This window comes from Sarcophilus harrisii, chromosome 1 (assembly GCF_902635505.1).
Source record: "Sarcophilus harrisii chromosome 1, mSarHar1.11, whole genome shotgun sequence".
NCBI classification, from domain to species: domain Eukaryota; kingdom Metazoa; phylum Chordata; class Mammalia; order Dasyuromorphia; family Dasyuridae; genus Sarcophilus; species Sarcophilus harrisii.
Window position 1 is genome coordinate 695,775,444 of NC_045426.1, and position 23,603 is coordinate 695,799,046.

Sequence of the window (23,603 nt, forward strand, 5' to 3'; positions counted from 1 at the left end):
AAAGGTGGCTCCCATCTATGTAATCACGGCCCTACTAAAACAACTGGAGTTTAGGGAGATTCAGTGTCTCTGACATGAAGACCAATCAGTGAGAAAGGAACAAAGAACAGAAAGAGGTACAAGAGAAATCTGTAAACAAAGAAGACTTGGCAGAGGAAGGAGGAATAAAGGAGAGAGATGAGAAATAAGGAAAATGAGTAGAGGAAGAAGATAAAATGTTAGAAAAATAAGAAATATCCCAAATACGGGAGGAAGATGAGGAGAAAAGGATGTATGGTTGGGTTGATGAAAAAGTGATTGTTCCAAATAAGGAGATGACTACTAGTCAATTCAATTCACATCAATAAACATTTAACAAGCACCTACCATATCTGGGGATATAAGGACAAAACCAGAAAAATCTTTACCCTCCAGCACATTACATTCTACTTTGAGGAAACAACATGTCCACAGATAAGCAAATGTAAAAATATATACAGTTAATCCACAGAACAAGACAAAAGAAAGGATGGAGTACTATTACCTTTAGGAGAGGGAGGTGGAAAAAGTCTTTGGGAGGAGGCGCACTTGAGCTTAGTTGGGGGGTTGGTTCCAGATTCAAGGAAGGGGATAAAGAGTCCATTCTAGGGATGTGGAATAGCATGTTTGAAGATAGGAGGTGGAACACTGAGGATGAAGAAGAGAGAATAGGCTATTTGATCCAGAATGCAGCATGTATATGAGGGTATAAGATACAACTTGGAAAAATAGGTTGAAGCCAGTTTGGGGAAGATTTTAAATATTCAACAGAGGCCACTAGATGGCACAGTAGATAGAACCCCTATTCTGAAGTCAGGAGGATCCGACTTCAAGTCCAGCCTCAGACACTTCATTTTACTGCTGAAGAAAATGAGTCCAGGAGAAAAAAATTTGCTTGTGATTCTCCCCATTTTCCATCCTATCCTGGAGGTAACAAGGAACTGCTGAAGCTTCTTGGGGAGAGTAGTGTCTTAGTCACTTTGGCACTTATATAGAGGATGGATAGGAATGAGAAAAAATTTGAAGAGGGAGAACAATATCACTGGGGGGAAATGGGGAGAGTCATAAGCTATGAATTCAAATTCCAACCCTACCATTAACTCTTCCAATTACAATAGGAAGCTATTGCAATAATCCAGGAAAGAAGTGATGGGTGCCTGAGGTGATGGTTGGGAGAATAGAGAGATATATGGCAGAGATATTTTAGAGGTAGAAATGACAAAATGTAGCAAATGACCAGGGGGAAATGGGGAGAGTCACAATCTATGGATTCAAATTTGAACCCTACCATTTTCTCTTGCTGTGACTTTGAGCAAATTCTTTTCCTCCTCTGGACCTCAGTTTCTTCAGCAGTAAAATAAAGGGGGTTGGGCTTACTGATCTCCAAGAGTCCTGCCAGCTCTAAAGTTTTATTAGTGTGTGATCAGTAAAAAAGGAAATGAGTAGCTTGCAAAGGAAGGGAAGGAAACTAAACAGGAAATTAGTGGCTAGGGAGAAGGGGGAAGAGGATGGGATATACAAATTAAGAATAGAAAGGAAACTCAAAAAAAGAAATCATAGCTTTATTGAATTTGATTTCTCATCATTCCTCGTGCTTCCTGCAATTCACTGCCAAGAGGTCCAGAGTTCTGAACATTTGTGGGATGGGCCCATTATGGGAGGAGGGGGTTGGGGGAAAGAAAAGAGGGGGAGGTGGGGAATGGAGAAAGAGAGAAAGAGACAGAGAACAAGGGCCCACTCTGCTCCCTGAGCAGGCTCTAAGTAAAGGCTGGCTGATCAGAAATGCATCCAACTACACAATCTTTCCCAATCTAAATTCTCTCCAGCAGTGACACATAATTGGAGCCTTGTGTCCTAGTAAGGCATAAATCTGAGAGCAAGAGGACAAGAAATTTCACTCAGAAAAACAAACTGCTCTAACATACCTACATATTTCCCCTACGTATAAATAGTAGGAGTAATTATAACAAGAACAACAGTAGTAATAATAATAATAATAACAACAGCAACCAGGGTCATGATGACAAATGTTTAACAAGCAACTCTCTAAAAAAACACAACACTTTTATTACTAATTGAGTACACAATACAATTTTATGTTTAAGCTTCATTAGTAACATTTTCCATTGCTTTCTTAAATCTAGCCAACCAAAAAGTCCTGGTCTAATGGTTGATAATTTCTGAAGTGTAAATACTAACACACACACAAAATTTAACAATAAGCTCTTGTGATATCCAACTGTATCTAGAACATGTGTGAAAAAACAACTCATATTTATATCTCACTTTAAGGTCAGCAAAAAGGCCCATTTGACAATCCCAATAACCCTGTTGAGTAAATACTATTATTATTATCCTGACTTTACAAAAGAGGAAACTGAGAGCCTGAGAGACTTATTATGGATCCCAGAGCTGATACATGTAAGATGAAAAGTGAACTTTATCCAATTCACTATTGAGAAACAGTGTGGTATTATGTAAATATGAGTGGATCTAAAGCTGTGAACTCTGGATTGACACCAGCTATATAACTTTCTGAACCTCTCTGAACCTCAGTTTCTTCACTTGATTTGGACTAAGTGGCTTTTAAGGTTCCTTCTAACTCTAAATCTAGAGCCATCCCTTATGCTACTCAGAAAACCAAAGGGACCCAAACAGATAATGAGGCAAAAAAGTATGATTCAAACAACCCTGAACCTAGAGTCAAGAGACCTGTATTCTAATTCTAAATCTGGTGTGGAGCCAGAAAAATTCATGCTCAAATCCAGCCTCTGACACTTCCAAATTGTGTATCTGTAAAGAAGTCACTTAAGCTGTTTTTATCTCACTTTCCTCATCTGTAAAATAGGAATAGGAATAGTACATGTCTCCCAGGATTATTGTAAAGATTTAATGAGATAAAAATTGTAAAGTGCTTGGCACAATACCTGGCATATAGTTAGTGCTTAATAAGTGTTTATTTCTTTCCTCCTAATTCTTGCCCTGATGTTTATTAGATGTGTGGCCTTGAGCAAGTTATCACATATGTCAAATAGGAAATGTTAACAAAGAGGGAGGCTCTCCATTTCACTTCTCCACAGAATTTGTCCTCCCTGTTTTCTTGAATAGTATGCTCTATACCAGGGGAACCAGAATTATACAACCTCAGTCTATTTAGCATTCAAAACTCTTCCCAAACTGGCTCTCCTCTTCTTATATATTATTTCTATCTACTATTCATTTGCTGTTCCTGGAAAATGGACATGTCTCACATTTCTAGGTCTCTGAACTTTCTGTCTTCCTTCCTGAAACTCTCTCCCTCACTTCTGTATTTTAGAATACTAACTTCCTTCATACTCAAAGTCTACCTTCTATGGGAGGTATTTCCTTGGCCCCATCCTATGCATCCCAAGGGGATAAAGCCTTCTCCCTCTAAGGTTACCTTCTATCTGCTATGTATTTTATGTGGAAGTAGATATAGACACTATCAACACATCTCACAAGTAAGATACAGAAATACTCCAAAAGTCTTAGTGTAGTTTTAAGCTTTAAGTGTACTAAGACTTCAGAGACAAGATGGGGATAGGAAAATGAGAAAGAGATAGACAAACAGACAAGACAAACACATATAGATACAGAAGTGAGAGAGAGAGAATGACTGAGAGATAGACAGAGACAGAGACAGAGAGACAGAAAAAGAGTCTCCTCTTTAAGAATTAAACATAACACTTCACACTCCAGTTAAGGTCTAACCAGGGCAACAAGATCTGACCAGCAAACTAGGAGCAGGCCTCACGGCCACTGAATCAATGACAGTAGTGTTGGTTCCTAGACCTCTCAGTCCATAAATAATAAGGGGACAGGACAATGGGTCCGAAGGAGATTTACAGGTGTCTTTTTGCCAGGACCAGAGACAGAACTCTGTTGCATTGTTTTACTTGAATCTGAGCCACCATCCTGGGATATGAGGAGCACTAGCATAGCAGAATTTATGGCCACAGGGAAGGAGAGACCCTTATTAGAGTTCCAGGGCTAAAAGAGTGCCTCTATCTGGAGAGACTTACATGAACTGATGCTAAATGAAGTGAGCAGAACCAGGAGATTATGGTACATGGCAACAAGATTATATGATGATCAATTCTGATGGAAGCGACTCTCTTCAACAATGAGATGATTCAAAGCAGTTCCAATGATCTTGTGATGAAGAAAGCCATCTACACCCAGAGAGAGGACTGTGAGGACTGAGTGTGGATCACAACATAGTATTTTCACTCTTTTTGTTGTTGTTTGCTTGCATTTTGTTTTCTTTCTCATTTTTCCCCTTTTTGATTTGATTTTTCTTGTACAGCAGGATAATTGTGAAATTTTGTATAGAAGAATTGTACTTGTTTAACATAAATTGGATTACTTGCCATCTAGGGGAGGAGGAAAGAGAGAGGGGAAATTGGAACACAACGTTTTGCAATGGTGAATGTTGAAAATTATCTATGCATATGTTTTGAAAATAAAAAGCTTTAATAAAAAAGAGCATCTCTAATGATTTACAAACAAGTACACAGTATAGGACAATAGTAAGCATACCTTGAAAGAACAAAAATCTTTTTTTTTTATTTTGTTAATTATTTATTTATTTATACATTTCCTACTTACTTTTAATCTAATTAGGCCTCTTTTTTTATTTAATAGCCTTTTATTTACAGGATATATGCATGGGTAACTTTACATCATTAACAATTGCCAAACCTCTTGTTCCAATTTTTCACCTCTTACCCCTCACCTCCTCCCCCAGATGGCAGGATGACCAGTAGATGTTAAGTACATTAAAATATAAATTAGATACACAATAAGTATACATGACCGGTAAACCGTTATTTTGCTGTACAAAAAGAATCAGACTCTGAAATATTGTACAATTAGCTTGTGAAGGAAATCAAAAATGCAGGTGGGCATAAATATAGGGATTGGGAATTCAATGTAATGGTTTTTAGTCATCTCCCAGAGTTCTTTCTCTGGGAATAGCTGGTTCAGTTCATTACTGCTCCACTGGAAATGATTTGGTTGATCTCGTTGCTGAGGATGGCCAGGTCCATCAGAACTGGTCATCATATAGTATTGTTGTTGACGTATATAATGATCTCCTGGTCCTGCTCATTTCACTCAGCATCAGTTCGTGTAAGTCTCTCCAGGCCTTTCTGAAATCATCCTGTTGGTCATTTCTTACAGAACAGTAATATTCCATAATATTCATATACCACAATTTATTCAGCCATTCTCCAACTGATGGACATCCATTCAGTTTCCAGTTTCTAGCCACTACAAAAAGGGCTGCCACAAACATTCGTGCACATACAGGTCCCTTTCCCTTCTTTATAATCTCTTTGGGATATAATCCCAGTAGTAACACTGCTGGATCAAAGGGTATGCACAGTTTGATAACTTTTTGAGCATAGTTCCAAACTACTCTCCAAAATGGTTGGATTCGAAGAACAAAAATCTTACAGATGTCTAGAATTATCTTTGAAAACAACTGTACGAAAAATGAAGCTTGGATCAGTACCCCTCCACTTTGGGACAAAGGTAAAAAGGTAAAAAGAGGTAAAAGTCAAGAAATAGCCTGGAAAATGAGCAAAGAATAGAAAGAAAAATCTGAACACAGAAAGTTACTATGATGACAAGGGAGATCAAAACAAATTTATAAGAAGACAACAAAGTCAAAATTCCTATATTCAAAGTCTCAAAAAAATTGGTCTCAGGCCATGGAAAGGCTCAAAAAGATATTTAAAAATCAAATAAAATCAAATAAAGAAAAAATAGGAAGAAAAATGAGAATAATTCAAAAAAATCATTAAAAAAGAGTCAACCATTTGGTGGAGGCACAAAAAATGCTAAAGAAAATAACACCTTAAAAATAAAATAGGATAAATGGTATAGGACATATAAAAATCCAATTAAAATAACAATGCCTTGAGAAGCAGAATTTGCCAAATGGAAAAATATATATACCAAAAAAATCACTTAAGAAAAAAACACCTTAAAAAGTAGAATTGGCAAGATGGGAAAGAAGCTACAAAAATTCACTGAAGACAGTAATTCCTTAAAAGTTGGGATTAAGCAAGTGGAAGCTACTGACTTTATGGAACATTAAGAAACAAACAAATTTTTTTAAAATAGAAGAAAATGTGAAATATTGGGAAAAAACCGATCTGGAAAATAGACCCAGGAGAGATAATTTAAGAATTATTAGACTACTTGAAAGTCATGAAGAGAGTCTAGACATCATCTTTCAATAAATTATCAAGAAAAACTACCCTGGTATTATAGAACCAGAGAATAAAATAGAAATTGAAAGAATTCACTGATCACCAACTGAAAGAGATCCCAAAATGAAAACTCCCAGAAATATCACAGTCGAATTTTAGACCTCCCAGTTCAAGGAGAAAATATTGCAAGCAGCTAAAAGGAAACAATTCAGATATTGTGGAACCAAGTCAGGCTCACACAAGATTTCATAGCTTTTACATTAAAAGAATGGAGAGCTTGGAAAATTATATTCTTCAGGGCAAAAGAGCTAGGGTTATAAGCAAGAATCACCTACCCAGAAAAACTGATTATGATCCTTCAGTGAGGGGGGGGCAGAAATGTATATTCAATGAAATGGAGGACTTTCAAGCATTTTTGATAAAAAAAAAACAGAACTGAATAAAAATCTCACTTTCAAATACAAGATGCAAAAATAAAAAGGTAACAGGAAAAAGTAACATAAGATATATGATAAGGTTAAGCTGTTTATATTTCTACATGGGAAAATGATATTTATAACTCCTAAAATTTTTCCCAAGATGAGAACAGGGAGAAGGAATATACATAAACAGAAAACAGAGATATGAGTTAAATATGATGATATGGTTATCTTAAAAGTAAAATTAAAGGATGAGAAAGAAAAATGCAATGGGAGAAGGGGAAATAAATTGGGAGTATGGGACAAATTATCTGACATGAAAGAAGCCTTAACAGTGGAAGGAGAGATGGGAGAAGAGGGGAAGGAGGCGCATGAACCTTATTCTCATCGAAAATAGGAAATAATATGCATACTCATTTGGGTGTAGAAATCTGTTTTACCATACAGGAAGGTAGGAAGGGTAGGGGATAGAAGAAGGGAAGGAGATGGAAGAAGGAAAGGCAGTTTTGAAGAAGTAAAAGTCAGAAGCAAAATATTTGATAATGGACAGGGTAAAAGAAGAAAGCATAAGCTTAACAGGGAGGGAAATTCATAGTTGATAATCACTACTATGAAAAAAAAAACTTTTATAGTGAGTTTCTCTGGTAAAGACTTCATTTCTCATTTAGAAAACTGAGTCAAATTTATAGAAATAAGAGCCATTCCTCAATTAATAAATGCTCAAAGGATATGAACAGACCATTTTCAGACAAAGTAATCAAAGCTATTTTTAGTCATATAAAAAATGTTCTAAATCACTATTGATGAGAAAAATGAAATTAAAACAACACTAAGCTATCAGCTCACACCAATCCCTTCATTTGCCAGATGAGGAAACTGAGGCCCATTTGCCCAAGGTCTTAGATCCTAAATCTAGAACTGGAAAAACTGGCCTACCAGCCATCCAGTTCAACCCCCTCATTTTACAGATGAGGAAACTGAAATGATGGAGGAATGGCAATGGCCTAAGATAGCACAAATAGTATCAAAGAAAGGATTTGAACTCAGAATCAATTCTCTTCCAATGCACCTATGAAAGAAATGAGGGGGGAAATGCAAATTCTGTGAATTTAGGGAAAACATCAACTTGGGAAGACAAAAGTAACCTTAGAGAGATGCGAAACAAAGCTAGAGTGTTCTATAAATAAAGACCTTCAGACTAACAGGGACAGGGTAAGTCTGAACTGGTAGTTCTGAAGATTTCTACTAGCTCAGAGATTTTTCTGTACAAACAGGACATCCTGGTGAGATTAGCTTTACAGAGAAAACTATCTCGCTGGAACAGACCTAGTCTTGATCAACTCCTAAGACTCCAACGTTAACACTTTCTCTCTCAAGTCGCCTGACATACTGTCCCTATTCCTCACACTCCCAAATAAAAAAGTGGCTAAGCAGGTTTACTTGATAGGCTGACTGAATTTTCCTTTTTGCCATGTAATATCTTCCCAAGAGTATGTAAAAACTCTCTATAAGAAAGTATCTCCATATATTCAGGGCCACTGCTATCCATTTGGTAAATGTTCAGTAGTCAACGCTAATTAAACTTTTAGGTTCTAATCTTGCCTCTTGGCTTACTGAATTCCAGTCAAATGGACCTAGGTGGGAGGAATAACTCTTCTAGAAAGTCTTAGTAGACAGGTGAGGACCGTCCAGCCCACGAGCATATAAATCCCATTACTAATTATAACAACCTCTCACTGCTTGAATTTTATAAGTTGACAATTTTGTAAGGTCTGTGAATGATATTACAAATATCCAAATGGCCCCTAGAAGAAAAAAAATAGTTGTCCACTCCTATCTTAGGACCTCTGGGTTAAGAGATTCCCAAATGCATCTCATAGAGTTTAAATCTTTGATAGAGAAGCTAGGAGTTTCCAGGCATTTGGGAGGTTGAATTTTCCCTTCTTGTGCAGATTTGGAATACACTGAAAGTGTCCAGAACGTCTCAAGATTTCCCTCTGCTGGGTGTATGCTGGAATTTCAGCATAAGGTCCCAGAAGATTCTTCTGACAGAAAAAAAAAAAAGTATTTTATACCACTCCTTGTAATTGGTTTGAGTTGGGGGAAGGAGAAGGATGTCTCCTATAAGTCACATTTATTTTTGGCAGAGAGATTTGAAATTGATCTTTGCTTCTCACTTTAACATCAGTAAGACACATCAGCAAAAGGAAAAGGGGGGAAAAAAACTTGTCATTCCTATCATTTCATTTTGAAAACTACTTGGGCACCAGCAAGATCAGTTTGTGTCTTGAAGTACCCTTGTGTGACAAGAGATCCCAGAAGGAGGAGTTGGTGGCCTGGGGAGAGGCCGCTCCTAGTAGCCTTCCAGCTGCAAATCCCTCCCATTCCAACCAGCTCAGGAAAAACATTAGCAAAAAGGGGGGGGAGGGGGGAAAGAAGCTTTTTTCCCAAAGGATAGTATGTTTGAAAAATATAAATAAGATGCAATGATTTGGAGAAATATCTAGCTGATAAATCCACGAAATATTGTTTAGTCTTTAGGATCAACTCTGAACTCTTCCTCTGACACTTATTAGCTATATATATATATAGGCAAGTCCCTTCCCAAGCCATCCCTTCCTATTTCTTTATCTCTAAGGTTGGAATAGATGGTCTCTGAGGTCAGTCCATGTCTATTAGCTTATTACTCAATGTGGGGATCATGGGGAGAAGAGAAAATAAACCTCAATTAATCAAGTTTTTTTTTTCTTTTCCCCTAAACCTGCTTTTCCAAACTCAGTGAATAGAGGTAGAAAGTTGTTGCAGGGAATCATGGGTTAGTTTGGGTTTGAAGATATATATTTTTGTACATATTCTTATGTACTTATACATGCTATCATCCCCATTAATAATGATGGTGATGATAACAGTAATGATAATAATAATGGATGGATGGATGGATAGATAGACAGGATAAATACATAAACAAACAGGACAGAGAGACAGACAGACAAACAGCATAGAGAGATATGTAAATAGCATGCATAGATAAAAAATAGAAACACAGGAGAAAGAAAGGAAGGAAGGAAGGAAGGAAGGAAGGAAGGAAGGAAGGAAGGAAGGAAGGAAGGAAGGAAGAAAGAAAGAAAGAAAAAAAGAAAGAAAGAAAGAAAGAAAGAAAGAAAGAAAGAAAGAAAGAAAGAAAGAAAGAAAGAAAGAAAGAAAGACAAGAAAGACAAGAAAGGAAGGGAAGGAGGGTGCAAGGGAAGAAAGGAAGGAAGAGAAAGAAGGAAGGAATGGAAAGAAGGAGGGAAAAAAAGAAAGATAAATGAGAGGTGATAGAAAAGGAAGGAAGAGAGGGAGAGAGACAGAGACAGAGAGACAGAGACAGAGAGAGACAGAGAGATCCTACAGGATCTAGTGCCACCTCCCTACATGACGTTTCTTGATTTTCCATAATTATTAGCACTACTTCCCAATTTTTTTGTTAATTTCCATTGTATAACCTTTATATTTATGTGTGTAAAAACTATTTCTATTTAGTAGATTTTTTATTACAGCTTTTTATTTTTCAAAACATATGCATAGATAATTCTTCAACAGTTGCCTCTATGTTCCAGTTCCTCCCCTTCTCCCAACCCCCTCCCCTAGATGGCAAGTAGTCCAATATATGTTAAACATGGTAGAAATATATATTAAATTCAATATAGGCATATATATTTATACAATTATCTTGCTATACAAGAAAAATCAAATCAGAAAAGAAAATGATTAAGAAAATAAAATGCAAACAAACAATAAGAGTTGGAAGGCTATGTTGTAAACCACACTCAGTTTCCACAGTCCTCTCTCTGGCTGTAGATGGCTCCTTTGATCTTGTGATCAAACTGACCTGAATCACCCCATTGCTAAAAAGAGCCTCATCTATCAGAATTGATCATCACATATTTTTTTTTTGTTTCTGGATCTCTTGGTTCTACTTACTTCACTTAACATCAATTCATGTAAGTGCTGATCGTTTCTTATAGAACAATAATATTCCATAATATTCATATACCATAACTTAGTCAACCATTCTCCAACTGATGAGCATCCACTCAGTTTCCAATTTCTTGCCACTACAAAAAGGCTGCCACGAACATTTTTTGCACATGTGGGTCCCTTTCCCTCTTTTAAGATCTCTTTGGAATATAAGCTCAGTAAAAAACACTTCTGGGTCAAAGGGTATGCACAGTTTGATAACTTTATAGGCATAGTTCCAAATTGCTCTCCAGAATGTTGGTGGAATTGTGAATGGATCCAGCCAATGTATTAGTGTTCCACATCCCCTCCAACATTTATCATTATCTTTTCCTGCCATCTTAGCCAAACTGAGAGGTGTATACTGATATCTCAGAATTGTCTTAATTTGCATTTCTCTAATCAATAATGATTTAGACCACCTTTTCATATGACTAGAAATTTCTTCATCTGAAAATTGTCTTTTCATATTCTTTGACCATTTATCAATTGGAGAATGGCTTAAATTCTTATAAATCTGGGTCAATTCTATATATATTTTAGAAATGAGGCCTTTATAAGAACCCTTGAATGTAAAATGTTTTCCTAGTTTATTGCTTCCTTTCTAATCTTGTCTGCATTAGTTTTGTTTGTACAAAAACTTTTTAACTTAATATAATCAAAATTATCTATTTTGTGATCAATAATGACATCCAGTTCTTTGGTCACAAAATTCTTCCTCCTCCACAGATCTGAGAGGTAAATTATCCTATGTTCTTCTAATTTGTTTATAGTATCATTCTTTATTTCTAGATCATGAACCCATTTCAACCTTATTTTGCTATACTCTGTTAGGTATAGGTCTATGCCTACTTTCTACCATACTAGTTCCCAATTTTCCCAGCACTTTTTGTCAAATAGTGAGTTCTTATCCCAAAAGCTGGGGTCTTTGGGTTTGTCAAAGACTAGATTGCTATAGTCATTGACTATTTTGTCCTGTGAACCTACCCTATTCCACTGATCAACTACTCTCTTTCTTAGCCAGTACCAAATGGTTTTGTTGACTGCTGCTTTATAATATAGTTTTAGATCTGGTAAAGCTAAGCCACCTTCATTTGCATTTTTTATTAATTCTCTTGAGATTTTTGACCTTTTGTTCTTCCAGCTGAGTTCTGTTATTATTTTCTCTAGGTCTGTAAAATAATTTCTTGGGAGATTAATTGGTATAGCACTAAATAAATATATTAATTATGACAATATTATCATTTTTATCATATTCATTCGACCTATCCAAGAGCATTTGATATTTTTCCAATTGTTTAGATCTGACTTAGTTTTGTAATTGTGTTCATATAGTTCCTGACTTTCCCTTGGCAGATAGATTCCCAAATATTTTATACTATTGAGAGCTATTTTAAATGGAATTTCTCTTTGTATCTTTTGCTGTTGGACTTTGTTGGTAATGTATAAAAATTCTGATGACTTATGTGGATTTATTTTGTAACCTGCAACTTTGCTAAAGTTGTGGGTTGTTTCTAATAGTTTTTAGTTGATTCGCTTGGGTTCTCAATATATACCATCATATCATCTGCAAAGAGTAATAATGTGGTTTCCTTATTACCTACTCCAATTCCTTTAATCTCTTTTTCTTATCTTATTACCAAAGAGTTGCCAAATATTTCTAATACAATATTGAATAATAATGGTGATAGTGGGCAACCTTGCCCACTTGATCTTATTGGGAATGGCTCTAGTTTATCCCTATTATATATGACGCTTGCTGGTGGTTTTAAATAAATGCAACTGATTATTTTAAGGAAAAGTCCTCTAGTTTTTTTGTTTTTGTTTTTGTTTTTTTGCCACTACTCTCTAGTTTTTTTTTTTTCTAAATAGGAATGGATGTTGGATTTTATCAAATGCTTTTTTCTGCATCTATTGAGATAATCATCTGGTTTTTGCTAGTTTGGTTATTAATATAGTTAATTATGCTAATAGTTTTCCTAATATTGAACCAGCTCTGCATTCCTGGTATAAATCCTACTTGATCATAGTGTATTATCCTGGGGATGACTTTCTGTAATCTTTTTACTAATATTGTATTTAAAATTTTTGCATCTATATTCACTAGGGAAATTGATCTATAATTTTCTTTCTCTGTTTTCATCCTACCTGGGTTAGCTATCAGTACCATGTCTGTGTCATAAAAGGAACTTAGCAGAAGTACTTCTTTCCATATTTTTTCAAATACTTTGTATAGTATTGGAGTAATGTTTGGTAGAATTCACATGTAAATCAATCTGGCCCTAGAGATTTTTTCTTAGGGAGTTGATAAATAGCTTGTTCTATTTCTTTTTCTAAAATGGGACTATTTAAGTAATTTATTTTCTCTTCTGTTAATCTGGGCAATCTATATTTTTATAGGTATTCCTCCATTTCACTTAGGTTATCAAATTTATTGGCATAAAGTTGGGCAAAATAACTCCTAATTATTGCTCTAATTTCCTCTTCATTGGTGGAAAGTATCTCCCTTTTCATTTTTGAGACTAACAATTTGATTTCCCTCTTTCCTTTTTCTAATCAAATTAATTAAAGGTTTATCTATTTTGTTTTTTTTTTCATAAAACCAACTCTTAATTTTATTTATTAATTCAATAGTTTTTTATTTTCAATTTTAATAATCTCCCCTTTTATTTTTAGAATTTCAAGTTTGGTATTTAATTAGGGTTTTTAATTTGATTCTTCTTCAAGCTTTTTTATTTGCAAGCCCAATTCACTGATCTTCTCGTTCTCTATTTCATACAAGTATGCATCTAGAGATATAAAATTTCCCCTTATTACTGCTTTGGCTGTAAGCCACAAATTCTGGCATGTTGTCTCATTATTGTCATTCTCTTGAATGAAATTATTGATTGTGTCTATGATTTGATGTTCATCCATTCATTCTTTAGGATTAGATTATTTAGTTTCCAATTGATTTTTGGTCTATTTTCTCCTGGCCTTTTATTGAATGTAATTTTTATTGAATCATGATCTGAAAAAAAATTGCATTTTACTATTTCTGCCTTTCTGCATTTGATTTTGAGGTCTTTATGCCCTAATATCTGGTCATTTTTTGTACAGGTTTCATGAACTGCCAAGAAAAAAGTGTACTCCTTTCTGTCTCCATTCAATTTTCTCCAAAGATTTATCATACCTATTTTCCTTGTATTCTATTTACCTCCTTAACTTCTTTCTTATTAATTTTGTTGTTCGATTTATGTAATTCTGAGAGGGCAAGGTTGAGATTCCCCCCCCCACTATTATATTTTTGCTATTTATTTCATCATGCAGCTCTCTTAATTTCTCCTCTAGGAATTTCCATGCTAAGCCACTTGGTGCATATATGTTTAGTATTGATATTTCTTTAGCAAGATATAGTTCCCTTCCTTATCTCTTTTAATTAGATCTATTTTTGCTTTTGTTTCATCTACACACACACAACCTGTGAGTAGTAGTAGTTGCCTCACTGGAGACCCAACAGGTCAGTTCCAACTGAGCAATATAGCTCCTTCCTTCCTCCTTTCCTTCCTTCCATCCTTCCTTCTTTCCCTCCTGTCTTTCTGTCTGTGTAGGGAATCATACCATTACTTGAGGGAACTCTACCCAAAGGAATATTAATCTTGAGCACTAAAATCTCAGGGTTTATAGGATAGATTTCTTTTTATGAACAAGGCCTTAAACCCAAATCACCCTGGCTCTCCTTGATTGGCCAACAAAAGGCCCCCAGTCCAAACCTCACTGGATTATTGTTTTGGTTCTGATGGCTCAGAATTAGTGTAAAACTCACTGAGGATCTTTTCCTCCCAGATTGATTTTTAGTAGGTCAAAGAGGCCATTCTTTGTCTCATTTCTACCTAGCCTTAATCAATGGATGGATGTCTCAGACAATCTGACACCTGAGAAAGGCCTTAATTTAAAAAAGCCAAGATCTCCCCCTGCATCCAGGCTCCTCCCCTAGCATCCTGATCTATATCCTGCCACTGGACACAGATGGCTCCAAAGTAGAAAGTAAAGCTAGCGACTTCTCCCAGCCCTCTCTCACTTAAACCCAATTCTCTTGCAAGTCATGAATCACCTTCCTGACCCCATGGTCCTCTTTGAGAATGCAGGATAATCAACAGCACCTAGAACATATTAGGGTATTTGTATTTTCTAAATGAAATCGAATATAGGTGATTCTTGTTTTCTCATCTCCGTTCCTCTCCTCTTTTTCCTTTCTCTATCACTTGAGATAATTCTTATATTCTTCTTCTCACTTCAATCCTGAGGTAATTTATGTAACAATACCAAATGACTATTACGCCATGCACCACTAAAACAACCCAAGGAAAAAATCCTGTCTCCCTTGAATCAAGGAAGTAACAGAATCTCAGAGTTAAAAGGGATCTGAAAAGGAATCCAGACTCTGGTTGAAGACCTCCAAAAAGGGGAATCTGAGGCAGCCCATTTCACTTTGGGACATTTTTTTATATTAAGCAAGTTTCCCTGATGTCCAGCCCAAAATCATGTTTTCAACTACCACCTACTGCTCCTGCTTTATGGGACTAAACAAAATAACCCTAATCTCTCTTTCACATGATAGCCTTTCAAGTATTTGGGAACAGCTATCATACCTTTCCACTTAAAGCCTTCCTTTCTCTAAACCAAATATCCTCAGATTCTCCCATGACCTATATTCAAGACCCTTCACCATTGTGACTGTTTTCCTCTGATGCTCTCCAAATTTATCAGTGATCCTACATCCTAGAATCCAAAACCCATCATAATATTCCAACCATCCTCTGACTATAGGTGAATACAACAGGACTATGGCTTCTGAATATTATTCTTCTCTTAGTGAAACAGAAGATCCCATTGGTTTTGTCGGTGGTCATACTATACCATATTGACTTATCTTGAGCTCACAATCTACTAATCTTTTTTTCAGACATAATTGCTAGGTAACTTTCTTTCCCATCTCATATGTGTGAGGTTTATGTCTTGAACCCAAATGTAAGAATTTACATTTATTCCTATTCAATTGTATCTTATTCAATTCATCCCATTGTTCTTGCCATCATAAACTTTTTGAATCTTGATATCCAGGAGGGGAGCAATTCCTCCAAAATATGTGTCCTCTGCAAACATTCCATCTATGCCTTCATTGAAACTTCTAATAAATACATGACTTATACCTAGATTTCACCTGAGAATGCCAGCAATACTACACAGGAATCCTAGAGACCCAGATGGATTGGATACCCCCAATAGACATCAACAAGTCCATCCTGGCATTTCGAGTCTGACAATGACACTTTGAACAAACTTTTTTGCCTCTGCTTCCATTCCAATTCCTCCTCTCCTTCTGCTTCTACTCTGTACATATATACAGGGCAAAGATAGCTTCATCTCACCTTGGGGTTTTAAGGCAGAGAAGAAAAGGGAATCAATAGCATAATAGACCTGCTCAAAAAAACCTACCGTGGCCTCTGTCCTTAGAGGTAGGAAAAAGGGAACCACTTCAGGGCCCTGGCTCACCTGCCATGTGGACGTTCCGGAGGCAGGAGAGGGAGGCATTGAGACGGGCGCACTCCTCTGGGTTGGCTCCGTATTTCTCGACTGTTTCACACACCTGCTCATCGGTCATCTCCAGAAGCTGCTCGAGACTCAGCTGACCTGGCGTGATTTCCTTGAGAGCAAAGAGAGAACACAAGTAAACTAGACTATAAATTTGTGGATTACAGGGATCGTAGCTTATACTTTTCTTATAAAGAGCTCTAACTAGGAATCTTTGTGCTCAGAGGAGGCAAGCATTAGGAACCATAATCAGGAAAAGACAGAATGATTATTGCTAGACAAGTGGAAGTAGGACAGGGCCAGGAAAAAGTTGACTAGGGGTTTGCTGGATAGAAAAAGGAGATAGAATAAAAAGAGAATAAATAAAAAAAGTTGACTAAACTAAATAAGTGCCTTAAGGGCAGAGATTGTAGTTTTGCCTTTCTTTGTATCCTACCCACTCAGCACAGTGTCTGGCACATAGCATACATTTAATAAATACTTGTTGCATGTAAAGGTGTGTAAAGATGTTGGAGGGACTGGATCAATCAATCAAATCATGCCAGCCCACTTTAATGTTCATGGAAACCGCCCTTCCAATGCAAATAGAAGTTGGGAGAGTAGCTCCAAAGCCTATGCTTGCTACACTTGGATAGTGGCAATGTTGTATACTTGAAATAGGACTTGATTTGGAGACCAAGAGCCTGCATTTGAATATTAGCTCTGTCCCCAAACAACTCACACAAACTTGGACAAGTCACTTAATATCTGTGGGCCTCAATTTTCTCTTTAAAGAAATCAGGGGTTGGACTTGATGGCCTCTATGGTCCTCCTTAATTCTATGATTCTGTGATCTGTGTGGTGAAATGAGAAAAAGATATAGTCATTGGAACAGTAGAAAGTAAGACTGGCAAATATCTCATAATAGACAGAGGTCCCTATGCCTATAAATAAGGGAAGAGATGGAACCATAGAATCACAAATTTAGAGGAAACTTCAAAGGTCATAGTGTCCAATTCCCTAATTTTCCAGAGGTTAATTAAGTGACTTCTTCAGAATCAGAAAAGCATCAAGTGTCCAAGATTTGAGCTAAGGTATTCTGACTCCTGGGTCAGAACTCTTATCTAAACCATGCTGCTGTCATCCATGACTTCAAACAATTCCCTTCTCAGCACCACAGCATTTCAGAGGTGGAAAGAAGCTCATCCACCCCATCCCTAATCTAGAATCCCCCTCAACAATATCCCTACTACGTGTTCTAGGTTTTATTTGAAGAGTTTCAGTGATTAAAAAAATTCATTATCCATTCCACTTCAGGAAAGCTATCATTGTCAGGAAGTTTCCCCCTGACAACAATACTAAATCAGCTCTTTTCAGCTTCTCTCCATTGCTCACAATCTCTTCTGTGAATACGTTTCTGCTTCTTTTCATTAAAAATTATCTCTCCCTCCCCAAATATCCTTTTTCTGGATTTCTGCTTTGTTCTTATCATATTCTTCTTCACATCATCATTTTTGAGACACATATTGGATGCCAATTGCCCTTCCTGCCCAAGTGTCCAAACAACTTAAAAATGGGACTGTTTCATTTTCCCTTGTAACACACAGAGCCTTGCACATGGTATACCTCTAACATAGCAGCATGGTGCCATAGAAAAAGTATTAGACTTAGAATGAGAGAATCTTAGTTTACAAGAATATGGGAGAGAGAAAGAAGTAATAAGCATTTATAAGCACCTGCTATGTGTCAGGTGAAAGAAAATATTATTCCTCTCTTGTATTTAACAATGAATTATTAACCAGTTAAAAACCAAGGTTTTTTTTTTCCTTTTCTGCTTCCTCCTCTACAAATCAATCAGTGTGGGAATTCTTGCTCAAAGATGTAACCAGGTTAAGATTAATCAGAAACAGTAAAGAAATTTTACTCTGAAAATTCTGGGAAAATATGTCTTCTCACTTTTGTCAGACAGGCAATATGGAAATTGAGAAGTCTCTTTGACCAAGATTTAAGTGCTCAGTGTCACTTATCTCAAGATCCTCATTGAAATATGGCCCATCTCATTGTAATATTCATTCTTTCATTAATTGTAAACCAATCAGAGTTGATTGTCATCCCTAGGAACACCCACTCTTCCAAGGACATATAAACTGTAAGTCCACCACCATGAGGCTTTGGCATTTGAGAGTGCCACTGATCTCTTTTATTAATAAAATGTTAGCATTACTAGTAAAGTGACTGATTATTCAAAAACTATGTCTGTTGAACATGACATAGGCACTGAGCTAAATGCTCTTACAAATAATATTTCATTTGTTCCTCACTCTGGGAAATGAGTGTTATTATAATCCTCACTTTACAATTGGGGAAACTTAGGCAGATTAAGCTAATTGACTTGTCCAGTGACTTACAATTAGTAAATATCTGAGGCCAGAGTTGAACTTGGGTCTTCCTGACTCCATACCCAGAGTTCTATCCACAGCATCCCTAGCTGTTACATGAGATCTTAATCTTTGTCTTAACCCTCATTTCTCTATTCTTTGCCTAGTTCAGCTAAAACATAGTAGGTGCTTCATGTGCTTTGGGTGAATTAAATTAAGAAGAATGGGAAGGGACCTTAAAGATCATTTCTTTAGGGGATAAATGACTTCTACAAGGTCACTCTGCTACTAAGTGGTAGAGCTCAGTAGGATTGCAGTCTGAGTCTCCAACCTGAAATTAAGTGTTCCCTCCTTTTCTTCTTTGCAGGAACAAATTGAGAACTGCGTATATGCACTACCACCTGTACCATTAGACTGGCCTGATATGTTGGTTAGTTTTATTGTAATGTCTTTTTTTCTCTCTTATGTATTTTTTAACAAAGAATAACTGAATTGGAGTGGATTGGGGAATACATTCTATAATGAAGATAATATAAACACAAAAGATATCAATAAAAACAAATAAAAACTAAAATCTGGTGGTTTTCCAGCTTTAGACAAGACCTTCCCCCTCCCTGAGCCTCAGATTCCACCTTCTATAAATTGAGAAGATAGAGCTATTATGATCCCCCAGGTCCCTTCATGATCTGTATCTAGCTAGGCTGATGATTTTGGAGGGGGAGGGGACAATAAGAGCAGCAGAATTCTGGGTATGGGTATGGGCCAGGCCTCTTGAGGATTCACTTGGCCTGCTTTGGGATCAAAAAGTTGAAGTTGGAAGGAAGCCCAAGGCTCATCCCATCTAACATTCTCATTTTTTAGATGAATAAAGTGAAGCCCCAAGAAATGATTTCCATCAGAAGCAAGGAGCCTGGCCTGCTCTGGACTATCAAGGCAGCATTGAAAACCCATCAGGCAGGAGAGCATAAGGAGCAGAAATTTACCCTCAATAAAGAAGGCTCTTTTTCGGAACTATTTTATGGCAATGCTCTGCCCTCTTGTGACCAGACGTAAGAACTGCATCATGATGCAGCAGGAGTCAATAATCCTGGTTCACTAAGCAGACAATGAGCATTTTTTTGTATATTAACCACTAAGTTTAGTCCAAAAGGACAACTACTTGTTCTGGTCACTGAGGAAGACACAAAATTTAGATCACAAAGATCTTGAGATCTTCTAAGACAATATAAGTTTCCCAAAGACAGAGACTGGTTTGTATTTCTAACACCTGACTTAGCAAAATGTCAGATATATATAATTGGTATTTAATAAATACTTGTTTGTTAATGATGATGATGATGATGGAGTGGGTGGTGATAGTTAATATTTATATAGCACCTACTATGTGCCAGGCATTTTGCTAAGCACTTTACAAATATTTTCTCATTTGCTCCTCACTATCACCTGGAAGATAATTATGGAGATATTATTATCTGTATTTTTTCAGATGAGGACACTGAAGTAAATGTAAATTAAATGCCTTGTCCGGGGTCACACAACTAGACTGAGCCTGAATTTGAATTCAAACTGTTGTGTTATTATCTTGACCCTTTTCTCTTTAAAACCCCTCATTTGGTAGATAAAGAAACTGAGGAATAAAGAGGTGTTTTGTCTTAGACCAAACAGGAAGCAGCAGATCCAGGATATGATCACATGTTCTCTGTAATATGCAAGAAGGAAACCATGTGGCCAGCAGACTCTTGGCCCATAACAGAAATAATCAGGGAAGGGATGAAGGGATGAAGAACAGAGAGCTCTAGAGACAGTGGCAAAGGTGAGCATGCTCTGAGCCACCTAGCACTGTGGAGAGACTGCTGAGTGGCAGAAAGATCTAAGAAAGATCTAATGCACAGAGTGTTTGACCTGGAGTCAAAAAGACTTGCATTCAAATTCAGTCTCAAACACTTACTGGTTGAGTAACCCTTAAGAAGTCCCTTTACCTCTTTACTTCCTCTTATTGTTCTGATTTCCAAGAATTCAGAGGGAAAACATGTACGATTCCAATGGATTCAAATGTTTCAAAGGAAGGTGACCTCAGAAGGTTAGGAAAGATATTGCTCAAGAATGAAAATCTGAAGACACCAAAGGGAACATATCCAAGTGAGGTGAAAGAATGGCATTGGTCTGAAAAGACCAATGTGGACCTATAAGGATCTCACCAATGAACTTGCTTTAAAAAAAAGAAATGCAGAGAAGACAAAATCAAAGGCTGATAACTGAGAATGAATATAAGAACATGACATAGTGTTGAAAGAAACTAGACAGCCAAAAGGAACTGGGTCATCATTATAATGAGAGAAGAGAAGGTTGAGAGAAGGGATATGACCTTTGGTTGAAGTAGATAGAACTATGACAACTGAGGAAAAAGTCTAGATCACTCAGGTGATTGCATTGCTTCTATTTTCTCCACCAAAGAGAGATGACTGGCAAAAATAATTTAACAAAGAGTTTATAAGCAAAATAAGTAAGTTGGTAGGGAAGCACCTCCATTCCCATATTCAAATCACCTGATCCAGGTGAAATATAATCCGTTCTGGGTGACTCTCAATGATCATTAGCACACAAGATTGGAATGAAAGACACAAGAATGGAGAAGAGTAAATATCCCAATTTTTCAAAGATGGAAAAAGACAGAAACTACAAACTACTGGTCAGTGAGCTTGACAACTATAAAAGAATTCATAGGCATTTGGGGCTCTCTGCTTGGCCTTTATGGATAATGTTTTGTTTTAAATAATCTAATTCACCAAGATGATCATGCAAAATGGAAATCTCTTAGCTAAAGAATTTTGTTATATCCAGACCAAGGAGTTCCAAACAAATCTCTAGTCTCTAAGGATCAAGGCGGCAGTAAGGATGTAGGCTAAGGCAAAGCCATTACTCCATGGCCTCCCAGAGGGAAGAAAAGGGGTAATATAAGAAGAATCCACTCCACTCCTCCTCTTTTCCTTTTAGAGGAAAGTATTATTGCTATTGTTCTTATTATTGCTGTTATTTTTAAAGCAAAATATGCTGTAGTTCCTAACAAAATTCTAACATCGATCATTAAAGATATGAATGACTAATATCTAAGAAGAGAAGTAATTAATATCTAATAATATCTTAATATCTAAGAAGAAGAACCAACCTGAGTCCTTCAAGAACAAGTCGTGCCAGATTAATATTTCCTTTTCTAATGGTGACTAGACTGGTAGATAAGAAGAAAGGTCATTGATATAGCTTCCCTAGATTCTAGCAAAGCTTTTGGTGAAGTATCTCATGCTAGTCTTGTAGAGGAGATGAAGAGATATAAGTTAGAAGATAATGTAGTTAAATGCTTTTAGAACCCCTTAGTAGGCCAGACTCAAATATTTGTTAATGCTTGAGGGTCACTGTAGCAGATTTTCATTGGAATACCCAAAGAATGCTGTTTAACCTTTCTATCAATCAGTCAATCAATAAACCTATTAAGTAAGCATCTAGTAAGTGCCAAGACTGTCCTAAGGATTGAAGGTACAAAGAAAGACCAAATATAATACCTGCTCTGAGGGAATTCACAGCTTAATGAAACCAAAGACATGCAAACATCTATGTACAAAGAATCTATAGAGAGAACAAATTGAAAATTATCCATAGAGGACAATTAAGGAGCCTGGGAAAAGGCCTGTAGAAGGTGAGATTTTAGAATGTACTTGAAGGAAGTAAGGAGGTGGAAATAAGAAAGGAGAGTGTTCCAGGCATGGTGGAGAGCCAGTGCAAATGCCCAGAGTCTGGAGATGCAGGGTCTTATTTGAGGAACAGCAAGACTAGTGTCCCTCATCTGCAGAATATATGAAGTGGAGTGTAATGTAAGAAAATGGGAAAGGCAGAGAGGGGTCATGCTCTGAAGGGTTTTTAAGTACCAAACAGGATTTTCCATATAAACCTAGAAGGTATTTAATAAGGAAGCCCTAAGATTCATTTAAAATTTTTGCTTCCATATTCATTAGGGAAATTGGTCTATAATTTTCTTTCTCTGTTTTGATCCTTCCTAGTTTAGGGATCAGCACCATGTCTGTGTAATAAAAGGCTTTGGCCTTGAGGCCTTGAGGTTTCATGAAATGACATGATTGGACCTTGGTTTTAGGAAGATCATTTTAACAACTAAATAGGAGTTAGACTAGAGTGGGGAAAGATTTGCAGGTGATATAAAGCTGGGAAGGAAAGCTAACATTTTTGATGACAGTCAAGAGCTTGACAAGTTAGAGCACTGGGTAGAATATAACAAGATGAACTTCAATAGGGATAAATATAGCCCTATACTTGGATATTTTTTTTAAAAAAATCAGCTTCACAAGTACAAGATGGGGGAGGCACAGTTAGGTGGCAGTTGTTCTGAAAACAAGCTGGGGGTGGGGGGACTACTGGCCAGCAAACTCAATATGAGTCACCAGTGGAATATAGCAGACACAAAAAGCTAATAAGATCTTTGGCTGTATTAAGAAAGGCACAGCTTCTAAAAACAGGGAGTTCACAGTCCCCTGAACACTGCCCTTGGTAGACCTCATGTAGTGTACTCTGACCAATGTAGTTTCCATAACTTAAGAAGGATAGTGATAGCACAGAGAGTGTTCAAAGAGGGCATGTGGGACAATAAAGGACCTTGAGTCCATAACATAGGAAGTGGGCATATTTAGCTGAAGAAAAGAAGATTTGGACAAACATGAGCTGTCTTCTAACATTTGAAGAGGAAGAAGTAAAACTTATTCTTCTGAACCTTAGAAAGTATAACTAAGAGCAGTAGATTACCAAAAGGCCAATTAAGCTGAGTTTTTAGTGAAAACTTGTTAACAATTAAAACTCTTGTTCCTCAGGAAGTGGTGGATTCTGGTCTCCCTGGAAGTCTTCAAAGAGACATCAGACCACTATTGATGGGTACATCTTAGTGGGGATTCCTTTTATGGATGGCTCAGACAAAATGGCCATTGAGATTCCTTCCA

General features: G+C 36.8%; 1 protein-coding gene across 4 annotated transcripts in view; it reads right to left on the reverse strand.

The window, feature by feature from the left end:
* Window positions 1-23,603, reverse strand: part of KSR2 (kinase suppressor of ras 2) — a 559,738-nt gene that overhangs the window by 427,443 nt on the left and 108,692 nt on the right. For all 4 annotated transcript variants that reach the window (XM_031948680.1, XM_031948679.1, XM_031948681.1 and 1 more), the window contains exon 3: window positions 16,211-16,361. In XM_031948680.1, the coding sequence (XP_031804540.1) occupies window positions 16,211-16,361 (151 nt within the window). The remainder of the gene's footprint in view (window positions 1-16,210; window positions 16,362-23,603) is intronic.